At 60.7% G+C, this 12989-nt stretch overlaps 1 protein-coding gene across 1 annotated transcript in view; it reads right to left on the bottom strand.

Moving 5' to 3' along the window:
* The window catches only part of LONP1 (lon peptidase 1, mitochondrial), a 22243-nt gene that overhangs the window by 2036 nt on the left and 7218 nt on the right, over nt 1-12989 (bottom strand). Inside the window, exons 2-13 of the mRNA XM_017528204.1 lie at nt 11924-12415; nt 9462-9523; nt 8821-8950; nt 8184-8267; nt 7000-7220; nt 4221-4359; nt 3091-3269; nt 2581-2668; nt 2099-2221; nt 1906-2022; nt 541-681; nt 296-461 (exon numbers count right to left, since the gene is read on the bottom strand). Coding sequence (XP_017383693.1) covers nt 296-461; nt 541-681; nt 1906-2022; nt 2099-2221; nt 2581-2668; nt 3091-3269; nt 4221-4359; nt 7000-7220; nt 8184-8267; nt 8821-8950; nt 9462-9523; nt 11924-12415 — 1942 coding nt within the window. The remainder of the gene's footprint in view (nt 1-295; nt 462-540; nt 682-1905; nt 2023-2098; nt 2222-2580; nt 2669-3090; nt 3270-4220; nt 4360-6999; nt 7221-8183; nt 8268-8820; nt 8951-9461; nt 9524-11923; nt 12416-12989) is intronic.

Here is a 12989-nt window from a genome sequence, read left to right as displayed (position 1 = left end):
CTCACTCACCAACTTTGTGTGGCAGCCCCAGGGCCCGTGTCTGGATAAGCTCATGCTGAGGGACCTGTTGTCCCCACCTGTAAGCCTATCAAGGTATCCCCCAAATCCCTAAGGCCCAGGGTGTGCCGGCCGCCCTTGTGCTCACAGCCTTCCGCTCTGTCAGCCCTAGAGTGCCCTGGGCTCCCCACACTACCCCCAGCCAGAAGCACTCCAAATGCACCCCTGCACAAGGTGGGACCTGCTTCTCGGGTAGAAATGGGATCGGTTTGGGGTCTCCTCCCGCCACGACGCTCACCCATGGCTGTCCAGGCCAGCCCCATGACCACTCCGGGCGGCGTCACGTCATACATGCGTTCCACGGTGAACATGGGCTTCCCCACAAAGTCCTGCAGGTTCTCAGGCGTCACCTCCACGGACTCAGCCTCGCCGCTGACAATCTTGTAGGCCGACTTCCGTAACACCTGGGTGGGCAAGGCAGCACGATGGGCTCGGGCAGGTGCGCTGGGCGGGCAGGTGCCAGGAGGCAGGGTGGCCGCTCACCTTCTCCACCTGCTTCTGCAGGTTGCGGACGCCGCTCTCGCGGCAGTACTGCTTGATGAGCAGCGTCAGCACGTCCGACGACAGCTTGGCCTTGCTCTCGTCCAGGCCACATAGGGTGCGGGCCTGGGGCACCAGGTAACGCTGCAGGGGCAGCTGGCCGTCACAGCTGGGTCTGGAAGGACCTCGACCGCCAGCCCCTTCTAGAACCCGGGGACCCTCGACAGGAGCCAATGCCTCTTGCATGGGCCCCAGACCCTGGCGTGGCACAGGTCCCTGATGGTGAAACCAGGACCTGGGACACCTGGCTCTGCCACCAGAGGCGCTAGGCCTTTGTGCTGTGTCCTCTGCTTGGATCCACGTCCTATCCCCCAATGGCATCTTAGATGCCACTTCTGTCAGGAAGGCCTCCTGGTTGCCCCTGGGCTGGCCCCATACATAGACCCAGGGCCTGTACGGTAGCTGACTGATTAGGTGGCAGCTGCCCTCAGCACATGAGGAAGGGGACTGGGGGGGTGGGGGGCTCCAAGGTCAGCTGCAGACCCACAGCATTCTTGCCACAGTTCTGAGCTCTGGCAGCAGGGGGAGCGTCTGTGAGACAAGGACAGAGCCCTGCATACCACTCTACAGCTGCCCCTGATGCTGGGGGGCACTCCTGGTGCTCTGAGGGGTCCCCATGCATGCCCCTCCCCTCTTGTCTCCACAAACTACAGGCCTGCCCCTTAGGAAGTCAGGCTGGGATCTGGGCCCAGCAGGGAGCCCGGAAGCCCCCAGGGGACACGGAAAGCTGGGAAGGCCCTGAGGGCCGGGACCAGTGCCCAGCACAGGTTGTCAAAGGGCTCCTGGGGAAAAATGCATTCTCCCCCTTCCCAGAAAGAAAACATCAGAAATACAGGAGCCCTCCACCCCACAGGAATGGACCTCACACGCTCCTCAGTGAAACCCCTCCTCCTCCAAGTCTCGTTCTGTGTGGGAACCTCAGGTCACACTGCTTCCAGGCTGCCAGAAACCTTCCCTACAGTCTGGGCCTGAGGTGGGGCAGGGTCCTCCCTGGACTGAACACAGACTTGGCTTCTAAGAAGCACAGGGAGACCAAGTGTGTACGCGCTGAGAGCTGACAGCCGTGTGGCCTGACGGTGATGAGCCACCAATCCCCAGACAGCGTGTGGGACGGTCCTGGGCTCTAAAGCTGGAGGCAGCCCTCCCAGCCCAGCAGACGTTCCCAGGTGTCCGCCTCGGCCTCATCTACTTCTCTTGGCCGCAGGTCCTGCCGGTCTCTACCGGGCACGGGAGCTCCTAGAGGCACAGGCTCTGGGGGTCAGCCCCTGCTCCAGGGATGGGGACAGCAGTGGGGAGGGGCTGGCCTACCTCTGCGATGGCCAGCTTCTCCTGGGCCACGTAGCCGGATACGTTGATCATCTCCATGCGGTCCCGCAGTGGCTCAGGGATGGTGTCCGTGACATTGGCCGTGCAGATGAATAGCACCTGGGGGCAGCAGCAAGGTCCTAGGGGACTGGACTGTCACCCTCCCCCCAGCCCAGGCCCCAGGCCGGGCCCCCACCTTGGACAAGTCCACAGGCACGTCCAGGTAGTGGTCCAGGAAGTTGGCGTTCTGCTCTGGGTCCAGCAGCTCCAGCAGCGCTGATGAAGGGTCCCCCTGGTAGCCCCGGCCGATCTTGTCCACCTGGGGTGGCAGATGACAGGTGGTGCTGGCCACACTGTGCCCCTCACCAGCCCGCCCAGTGTGGAGACCCCAGGGTCAGGGCTGGGGATACCCGGAGTCAGAGCAGCACCCACACCCTGGGCCTTGGACGGGTAGCTTGCTGGGCATGGCTGTGGGCGGGAGGTACCCAGCCGTGCCATCAGGGCCAGCATCATGGTGACGGCCCGAGGTGACTTGGGGATCCTGGGACCCGGAGGACTCCGGGCTTCATCTTGTACCCAGCTTTGCCTGGTCAGGGCCGCTGCAGGCTCTGGGTTAGGAAGGCTCAGGGCACCAGGCGGGGCCCAGGGAGAGCGACAGGGCGCCCGCTCCACACGCACCTCGTCGATGAGGATCAGGGGGTTCTCCGTCTTGGTCTTCTTCAGACACTGGATGATTTTCCCGGGCATAGCGCCCACGTAGGTCCGCCTGTGGGTGCACAGCAGGGTCAGTCGCTCAGTAGCCCCGCTCGGCCATGACAACATGCACCCTCCAGGGCAATGGGGGAAGGCCACCTGGACAGCCACAAGATGTAGCCACTGGGGTGCTGGGAATGCAGCTGCCAGGTGTGTGGCACTCACGGGCACACTGGTCACTCACCAGACTTGCCCTGTGCTCAGAACTATTCTGGGGGCACCAATTCACAGCCAGCTCTCAGTGCCATCCCTCAACTGGCACCTCCTACCCATAGTGAAAGCCAGCCTGAGGCCTCGGGCAGAAGGCCCCCCCCCACCCACTGAGGAATGGCAGGTGCGCCCGGGCTACGGCCAGCACTGGCTCTCAGGAGGGCTTCCTGCAAGCTGGAAGGTGGGTGGCAGGTGGGTGGGGACGGCAGTCAGGGCAGGGCCTACCTGTGCCCCTTGATCTCAGCCACGTCCGTCATGCCCCCGACGCTGAAGCGGAAGTACTCTCGGTTCAGGGCTCGGGCGATGGAGCGGGCAATGCTGGTCTTGCCGACGCCAGGGGGCCCGTAGAAGCAGAGGATCTTGCCCTGGGTGGAGCCTCGGAGCTGGCTGACGGCGATGAACTCCTGTGGGCAGAGACGGGCTCAGTGGGCATGTGGGCAGGGCAGCCCGGGGCCCAGGCATGACCCTCGCCACGTGCATTCTGCCTTTCAGACATCTGAGGGCTGAGAAGGGACCAGGATTGTCCAGGAGGCTGAGCAGATCAGAGCTACCATTGGCCACGGGGAGGGGCAGCCTGTGACAACGGCTCCAACAGGACACCTAGGTGTCAGGAGTGTGTGGCCGCCCGGCAGGGCCAGGCCTGTTCAGCTCCCCACCTCCTAACGGGTTCCTTTCCCCAGGACCCTGAAACCACAAGTGCTCCCCACTCTCCACTCCAACCCCGGGAGACAGGGCACCCCCTCCCCTCCGCCCCGTGCCTCGCGCTTCGGTAATCAGTGGCACACTCCCACCTGCTGCTTTCTACGGTCTCAGGAGTGACATTTTAACAATTAGTTTAAAATAACTTTCAGACAGGGTCTTGCTGTGTTGCCCAGGCTGGAGTGTGGTGGCACCATCACAGCTCACTGCAGCCTCAACCCCCCAGGCTCAAATAATCCTCCCACCTCAGCCTCCCAAGTAGCTGGGATTATACACATGCACCACCACACCTGGCTAATTTTTAAATTTTTTGTAGAGATGGGGTCTCTGTCACCCAGGCTGATGTCCAGTGCCATGATCACAGCTCACTGCAGCCTCAACTTCCTGGGCTCAAGTGATCCTCCCACCTCAGCTTCCTGAGTAGCTAGGAGCACAGGCAGCCCCACCACACCCGGCCAATCAGGCATGAGTTGAGCCGGTCTGGGAAATCCTCCAGCCCCCAGTAGTGGGGCACGATGCTGCGTCCCTGCCCGGATCCCCCGATACCATCCTTATCCCCTGCAGGCCCCCACCAGCACCCCCAGGAGGCTCCTTTGAAATCTCAACCCACTGCACACGGAGTCCCACCGCCCACAGCAGGCCAGACCAGGCCTCACCAGGATGCGCTTCTTGACGTCCTCCATGCCGTAGTGGTCTTCCTCCAGCACTGCCTGGGCCCGGGCCAGGTCCAGGTTCTCGTCGCTGTACTTGCCCCAAGGGATGGATGTGAGCCAATCTAAGTAGTTTCGGGTGACGCTGCCACAGGACAGACGAGAGATGCTGAGCGGCGCTCAGGAGCCGCCCGCACCTCTGCTGTACTTGGCCAGGGCTTGAGACCACATGTGGGGCTGAGCACGGTGGCTCTCGCCTGTAATCGCAGCTCTTTGTGAGGCCCAGGCAGAAGGATCGCTTGAGCCCGAGCTCAAGACCAGCCTGGGCAACTTGGCGAGACCCCCATCTCTATAAAACAATGCAAAAATTGCCCTGTCTAAAGCACCTGGTGCATCGAGGGGACGGCTGGAGGGCTGCTGCTGCCCCGTCAGGAGAGCTGAGACAGCACTAGCTTCTGCCTGGGGCTGAGCAGGACCACAGAGGGGAGGCGGCCTGACCCAGGGCAGGTGGGGAAATGGAGGCCAGGTCCCCTGCCAGGAGAGTGAGGCTGCAGGAGGGGAGGGAGGGCAACTCCATACTGGCCCCTGAGCTGGGAGCCGAGCAGCTGTGAGCAGCAGCCACCGTGGGCCAGGAACAAGTCAGCGAGGGCCGCGGGGGCACGGGGCGGGACTGGGGAGGAGGAGGACGGCTTCCGAGGAAGGCCAGGTGGGCCCATGAGCAGGCACTGCCAGGGCGTACTGCCACCAGGCTGGCATACGAGACGCACCAGGGACAGGCCACCTGGGCCACACGGATGCTGGAGGTGACTTTTGGGACACACAGAGTCCCTGTGGAAGCGATGCAGGTACGCGTCGACACTTTGCAGAGAACGTTCTGGATGGGGGAGGCAGCTGGCAGCCCGCTGCAGGCATCTTGGTGAGATGCGGACACTAAGGGCCTGTCCCCTGTGGCTCCCCAGGACCCGAAGACAGAGCCCACCTTAGACTCGCTCAGTTCCTGGGGGAGGGAGCTATTTCCTTCTGCAGGACAAGGTCTGGCCTGAGCAGGTATTTCCACCAACCCTGAGGGGGACTGAGTTGTTCAATGGGAGACATAAGGACCCCAAAACGTTGACCACCTCCTCCACATGAGGCAGCAGCACATGTCCCTCACACAGCAGATGGGAACTGCAGATAGAACTCAGTGAAGGTCCCTGAGATGGGAGTATCCTGGGTGACCCAGAGGGCCCGGGTCCTCAAGAGAGGAGGCGGGAGGTCAGACAGACTGGAAGAGATTGTGCTGTGGCTGTGGAGGAGAAGGAAGGGGCCCCGAGCCAAGGGATGCAGGTGCTTCCAGAGGCTGGGAAAGGCAGGAAACAGACTACCCCCAGAGCCTCTGGGCGGGATGCACTGGCCCACAGCTGGATCTCAGGGCTCCACCTTGTGTAAGGCGCTAAGCTATGGCCCTGTCTGAGCAGCAGCGGGAGCTCACAGGCCGCACACAGAAGGCGGGGTGTCCTGGGAGAGGAGCCACAGCCTTTACGTGCAACCAGCACCTCGAGGGGCCCTTGGGAAAGAGACTCCGGCAACCCCCCGACATTTGAATCCAACTTGGGGTCCTGGCCCAGCAGCCAGGAGGAAAACTCATGCCTTCCCTGTAAGCACTGTCCTAGCCTGCCCTGGGGATGTCTCCTGCCTAGAGGCTGCCCTAGTGTGGCACCTGGTCCTGGGCTGAAGCTGTTGTGGGAAGCGGCCGGGGGGTTCTGGCCTGGCTGGACGAGGGTACAGTTGAAACGACCTCAGAGGTACCCGAGCCCCTGGAACCTGGGCAGCCACCATGACTCACAGCATGTCTGAGACGGTGGCCCCCGGGAAGGCCAGCGCCCCGGGATGGCATGGTCACTTCCTGGCTGACTCTCAAAGGGGAGCTGAAGCAAGAGGTAGCCTTGGAAAGACAGCCATGGGGACTCCTGGTCCTGCTGAGAAGCCCTGGCTCAGGCTCGGTGCAGTGGCTCACGCCTGTAATCCCAGCACATTGGGAGGCCAATGCAGGCACATCACTTGAGGTCAGGACTTTGAGACCAGCCCGGCCAACATGGTGAAACTCTGTCTCTACTAAAAATACAAAAATTAGCCAGGACTGGTGGTGCGTGCCTGTAATCCCAGCTACTCAAGCGGCTGACGCAGGACAATTGCTTGAACCTGGGAAGTGGTGTGTGCCTGTAGTCCCAGCTACTCAAGCGGCTGACGCAGGACAATTGCTTGAACCTGGGAAGTGGTGCGTGCCTGTAATCCCAGCTACTCAAGCGGCTGACGCAGGACAATTGCTTGAACCTGGGAAGTGGTGCGTGCCTGTAATCCCAGCTACTCAAGCGGCTGAGGCAGGAGAATTGCCTGAACCTGGGAGGTGGAGGTTGCAGTGAGCCGAGACTGCGCCACTGCACTCCAGCCCGGACTGAGCAAGACTCTGTCTCAAAAAAACAAAAAAACAAAACAAACAAAAAGGCAGGACTAGCTTAGAGCCGGAAGTCCCTGGGTTCAAATTCCTGGCACCGCCTAGCAGCTCGGAGGCCCTGGACACCAAATCAATAGCCCTGAGCCTGGATTTCCTTGTATAATGGAGGTGGCAATGACGTGTCCTGCCTAGGGCCAGGACTGACGCTCCCCAGTTGCCTCCTGGCCCACCACCAAGCACCTGCCATACAGAGGTGCCACAGGGCTCTCCCGCCGGGTCCCCTGGCCTGCTCAAGATGGGGGCTGAGGAGGGGTCGCCCTCAGGGCGGGGCTGCCCGGGCCTGGCACTCACTTGAACTCCGAGGAGTGGTTGTCCAGCAGGCCCAGCTTGCTGAGCTCCTCATCCACCACGTCCATCACGTGCTTGGGGACAACAAGCTCCTTCAGCCGCTCCCGGAACTTCTCCTCGATGGCGTCCTTGTCGTCCTTCTCCAGGCCCAGCTCCTTCTTGATGATCTTCAGCTGCTCCTGCAGCAGGTACTTCCGGTGGGTCTGCTTGATCTTCTCCTCCACCTGTGGGCCGAGGCGCTGCCGTCAGGGCTGGACCCGGGAAGGTGAGGGTGTGCATCCCCGGAGGAGTGCGGACCCTCTGCTCCCCCAGGACTCAGAGAAAAGAAACGAAACCCACGGCACAAAGCCTTTGGTTCCATTTTTTTTTTTTTTGAGATAGGATTCCTCTGTTGCCCAAGCTGGAGTGCAATGCTGCCATCATAGCGTCAACCTCCCGAGTAACTGGGACCACAGGCACCGGCCACCACACCTGGCTCTAATTTTAAACCTTTTTGTAGAGATGGGGCCGGGCGTGGTGGCTCACTTGAGTCCAGGAGTTCCAGACCAGCTTGGCCAACATGGTAAAACCCTGTCTCTACTAAAAACACAAAAATCAGCTGGGTGTGGTGGTCACTTGCCTATAATCCCAGCTACCCAGGAGGCTGAGGCGGGAGGATCGCCTGTACCCGAGGTGGAGGCTGTAGTGAGCCGAGATCGCGCCACCGCACTCCAGCCTGGACGGCAGACAGAGACCCTGTCTCAAAGTCAAAAATTCCAAGAAATGCCACGACCGTGAAGTGGCTGAGCGTTAGGCAGACTGGTCTGCTGAAGTCAGGACGGGGAGCCTCAATGGCTGGGTCTTAACAAACAGCATCTTCACTTTTCCCAGGCCGGTTCCCAATTTCCAACACTGTCCCCTAGATCACCAAGGCAGAGGAACTCCTCCCTCGATGGAGGGTGGTCCTGACACTGCCCCACCCTGGGCTCGTCACACTGGGATCAGCTTTAAGCTCCTCCGTTCAACGTGGAGAGTTTCACGGCTCAGAATGACAGCGGCTGATGGCACGAAGCCCTCAAAACGCAGACAGGCCTTCTCGGCTGGCCCTGGCCGATGCCACCTGTCCCTCCATGCGCTCCAGAGCCTGCCTGATGCCATGTGGCCTGGGAAGGCCCCTAAGAGTGGCTGTGTCCCGGCCCGGGGCTCACCTCCCGCCCCAGGCGCTGCTGCAGCTTGCTCAGTTCAAATTCCTTCTTCAGCAGGGACAGGGCCTTGTACAGCCGCTTGGGAATCTGCCGAAAAGGAGGACCAAAAGGATGAGCAGAGGGTGGTGCCCGTGCATGCAGGGCCGGGTGGGGAGAAGGTGCGTCCCAAGATGCTGCCGGTGCGCCGCACTGACAAATCCCGTGCTGGAAACGCACCCTACGGACACCTGCGCAAGCCCTCGAGCTGCATGCATGGGGACGCTCTCAGGAGTGCCGCCCACAACAGCAAGACTGGCGACCCCCCGAGTACTCGGCCCTGAGGACCCCCCCGAACGTGCGGCAGTGACTCCCGACCGAAGGCTCTGAAGCTGCCAAAAGGCAATAGCCTGACGGATGTGGACCAAGGCATGCCACTGACCGGAAACCATCTCAGAAACAGCCAGGGACACGCCACGGGGGTGAATGGCGCACAGTGGAGGGGTGAGGGCAGCCAGGCATGGGGGGGGGCAAGGAGGAGCGGGGGCCACCCGGCATGGGCAGGGCCCAGTGGAGGTGGGGGCAGCCAGGTGCGGATGGGGCACAGTGGAGGGGTGGAGCAGCCGGGCACGGCCAGGGCACAGCGGAGGTGGGGGGCACTCACGTTGGTCTCCTCCAGGACGTCCTGCAGCTCGTGGGACTCAGCCCCGGTGAGCGCGGCACCCATGTCACTCAGGTAGATGGGGTTGTCCACCACCCGCTGGCCGGCCTGCATCATCTGCAGCACCGACTCCCTGGGGGACAGAGGGAGCTGCCTCGGTGGCCAGGGCCTTGCACTCTGCTGCACTCAACCCCCGACCAGGACCCGGTCCTCACGGTCCTTGTCCCCCACAGCTGTGGGCAGGGCCTAGGGGTGCTTGCTGGGAGCTAGGTCTGCTGCTTGGTCCCCAGAGTTCAGGGTCCACCCATCCCGGGCTGGAAATGCAAGTGGCATCCCCACAGGAGCCATGCAGTGACCTCACCTCAGCAGTCTGCTCCCCCCTCCCCCAGCTGATGCCAGCCACAGCTTCTGGCCTCAGCAGAAGGGGACGAGGAACCTGGTCTGCTGAGTCGTCCCCAGGCCTCCCACCTGCCCCTCGCCCCAGGGGAAACAGGCTCCTCCATTGCCACCACTCCTTGGGCCATGAATCCCTGCCCCATGCAAGCTTTCCTCCCAGGAAGACGCTGAGGAAGCCCCCTGCCCCCAGCTGCAGAAAGAGCAGCAGAGATGCCCCCGCCTGGCCAGCCGCCTGCATGGAAGCCCACCTGTAGAGAGGGTTCAAGGCGATGATGTCCCGGATGGTCTTCACGATCTCTGCAGTCAGGGCCTGCCAAGTAGGGGGGCAGGGTCACTGGGGCCCAAGAGTGCCCTAGCAGGAGGTGGGGTGGGTGGGAGGCGTGGTCCTGGGAGCCCTGCCTGCCTGCTGCTCCAGCACTCCCCACCCACCCGGCCCGGTCACAGATGGCCTCGGACACCGAGGAGTGCAGCCCAAACTCACCAGTCCCAGGGACACAGGACCAAGAGAGTAAAAACTAAAACCAAACCCTGTCTCCTTACCCCTCAGAGCCTTGTCCTTAGGACAAGTTGTCTTGGAGGAAGAAAACACACTGTTTTCTTTCCTTTGGTATTTTTTAAGATCGAGTCCTGCTCAGTCACCCAGGCCGGAAAGCAGTGATGCGCTTGTGACTTCATGCAGCCTTGAGTTCTTGGGCTCCAGCGATCCTCCCCCGCTATTTTCTGGAGCAGCTGGGACCACAGGCATGAACAACAACGCCTGCCTACGACCAAGTTTTAATCACGTGGTCTCCGCTGGGCGAGGTGGCTCACACCTGTAACACCAGCACTTTAGGAGGCCGAAGTGGGAGGATCACTTGAGGCCAGGAGGTTGAGACCAGCCTGGCCAACATGGTGAAACCCCGTCTCTGCTAAAAACACAGAAAAAAATTAGCTGGGCACGGTGATGGGTGCCTGTAACCCCAGCTACTGAGGAGGCTGAGGCGGAAGAATGGTTTGAACCCGGGAGGCAGAGGTTGCAGTGAGCCGAGATCATGTCACTGCGTCCCAGCCTGAGTGACAGGGCAAGACTCTGTCTCCAATAAAAAACAAAACGCCATCACCTGGTCTCTAGTCTTTGGTTTTGACCCTGAACTGTCTGAGCTGACCCTGGTAGAAGGCACCAGGGCAGGCCTGCTGGAGGTCCCGGGCACTTGCTTTAAGAACAAGCTTGCTGTACCTCAGGGGTCTTGCTAATTCCAATTGCATGTGTAAGCTAAGTCACAGTCTTCCCCCGCTGATTCTCACAGGGAACTCCAGTGCTGTGCTGTCTGGGACAGTGTAGCCACCGTGGCTGGCCGAATTTCTTAATTCTAATTTTTAGGCAGACGGTCTCACTCTGTTGCCCAGGCTGGAGTGCAGTGATTCCATCATAGCCCACTGCAGCCTCAACCTCCTGAGCTCAAGCGATCCTCACACAGGCTGGACCACAGGTGTGTGCCAACACGCTCAGCTAATTTTATTTTTTTTTCGTAGACACAGGAGTTTCAATATTGCCCTGACTGGTTTTGAACTCCTGGGCTCAAATGATCCTCCTTTCCAGGCCTCCGAAAGTGCTGGGATGACAGGCATGAGCCACTGCACCCAGCCACTGAAATGTTCCATTCTGTTCCTTGGTCACAGCAGCTGTATGTGCTCAATACTGGCAGGTGGCTAGGCGCAGTGGCTCACATCTGTAATCTCAGCATTTCGGGAGGCTGAGGTGGGCAGATCACCTGAGGTCAGGAGTTTGCGACTAGCCTGGCCAACATGGTGAAATCTCATGTCTACTAAAAATACAAAAATTAGCTGAGCACAGTGGCATATGCCTGTAATCCCAGCTACCTGGGAGGCTGAGGCACGAGAATCACTTGAACCTGGGAGATGGAGGCTGCCATGAGCCGAGATCGCGTCACTGCACTCCATCCTGGGTGACAGAGCCAGACTCTGTCTTAAAAACAAAACAAAAAAAAAGAAAAAAAAAACCAACAAAAGAAATTTCACAGGGGCCAGTGGGGCAAGATAACAGTGCTGACCTCAAGAAGCCACATGGGCCTGCGGACAGGACTGTTCACCCCTCCCAGTGCCCATGGCAGACATCACCAGTTGCTCACAGAACTTTCTCCCCAGGCTCTGCAGCAGCCTGGGGAGGAGGCCGATGATGCCAGGCACACAGGTAAGGAGCTGACATGCTTCAGGGCTTTGGTTGGCTGTGCTGATCACCCCTACGGCAGGAGGGCAGGTGGCACCGCCAGGAGCCTGCCCATCTCGGAAGCTGACTCCTTGTGCCATCAGGCAGACAGGATGGCCTAGGCTGGGGATCGGGGTAGCCAAAATCTGTTTCCTATCCCGCAGCCACAGGTCCCAGCTTCCCCTCCCGGACCTCCCGGGCCTGATGGGACGGAGCCGGGGCTGGAAGGTGTTTTGGTAACTGCTGTAGGCACAGGGGACACGGGCTGAGTTCCAACCCTGCCTCCTTCCTGAGCAGTTACAGGCCCCAGTGAATTTCCTGTGCCTCTCCCATCCTAGTGTCTTCCAAACACCTCTGGGAGGAAAAGCACCCTCTCTGTTCCATTAGAATTGAGTTCCAGACAGGCCAGACCCTTCCTGAGGGGCTGCAGGTGGGAGACGACTCTTCCCGGAGAGGCCTCGGTAACAGCTCAAGGGAGCCGCCCCACATGACGCCTGGACTCACCTTCACCTCCTCCGTGACCTGGAAGTCCTCGTGAACGACGTTCTCCACCTCGACCATGAGCACCTCGCCCGGGAGCTCGGTGGCGGGCTCCATCGCCAGCTCGGCCGGGTGCCTGGTGCCCAGCTCATCCTCCGCCTCCTTCCTGCCCCGCTTCGACTTCCTGCGGGGCTTGTGCTTGTTCTCCGCCTCTGGCTCCTCGGGCTCCACCTCCAGCTGTCTGCTGATATGAACCCTGACGTGGGAGCAAGGCCAGCATGAAGCCGCTGAGGCTGGGAGCCGCCCTGGCCATGGCCAAGGCCTCCCTGGCAGCACAGGTGGTCCAATGGTCCCGCTGAGCCCAGGCCCCCGGAGCCACAGGGTGGCCACAGGGTCCCCAGGCTGAAGACTGAGCCGCTTTCTCGGGGCCTCCCAAACAGTGTCCTCTCCGCCTCTTAGGCTCCAGCCAGATTCAGGCATTCGCTTCGTCCCACACCAATGCCTCTCTTCCCCATCCTAAGTATTGTGGACATGCTGCAGTGACAAGCCCCGGGGCCTCCTGTCCCAAACGGTGGCGGCCTGGCCAAGCACAGGCTGGGCTCTGAGATCTGCCTGCCCTGCTCTGCACCCTGCACCCACCTCACCGTGGCTCCTTCCTGTCGTTCAGGTCTCAATTTGAAGGACACCATTGCAAAGACTGTTCCCAAGCACTGCACGGAGATGCCCACCCACCTCCGCCTCTCATGCTGTCTGCCTCTCTCCCCAGAGCACCCGGCACCACCTGAACTTAGGGTCTGGCTCTGTTGCCCAGGCTACAGTGCAGTGGTGTGATCATAGCTCACTGCAGCCTCGACCTCCTGGGCTCAAGCAATCCTCCTGCCCCAGCCTCCTAAGTCGCTGGGACTATAGGCACATGCCATCACGCCTAATTTATTATTATTATTATTTTTTGCAGAAACAGGGTCTTGCTGTGTTGCCCAGGCTGGTCTCAAAGTCCTGGACTCAAGCAATCCTCCCACCTCGGCCTTCTGGGTAGCTGGAGCCACAGGCATGAGCCACCACATCCAGCGAATTTTTCTATTTTTTTTTT

This window comes from Cebus imitator, unplaced genomic scaffold (genome assembly GCF_001604975.1).
Source record: "Cebus imitator isolate Cc_AM_T3 unplaced genomic scaffold, Cebus_imitator-1.0 Scaffold53, whole genome shotgun sequence".
Lineage (NCBI taxonomy): Eukaryota > Metazoa > Chordata > Mammalia > Primates > Cebidae > Cebus > Cebus imitator.
The sequence above is the reverse complement of the archived record's forward strand: the minus strand, read 5'-3'. Positions and strand labels throughout refer to the sequence as shown.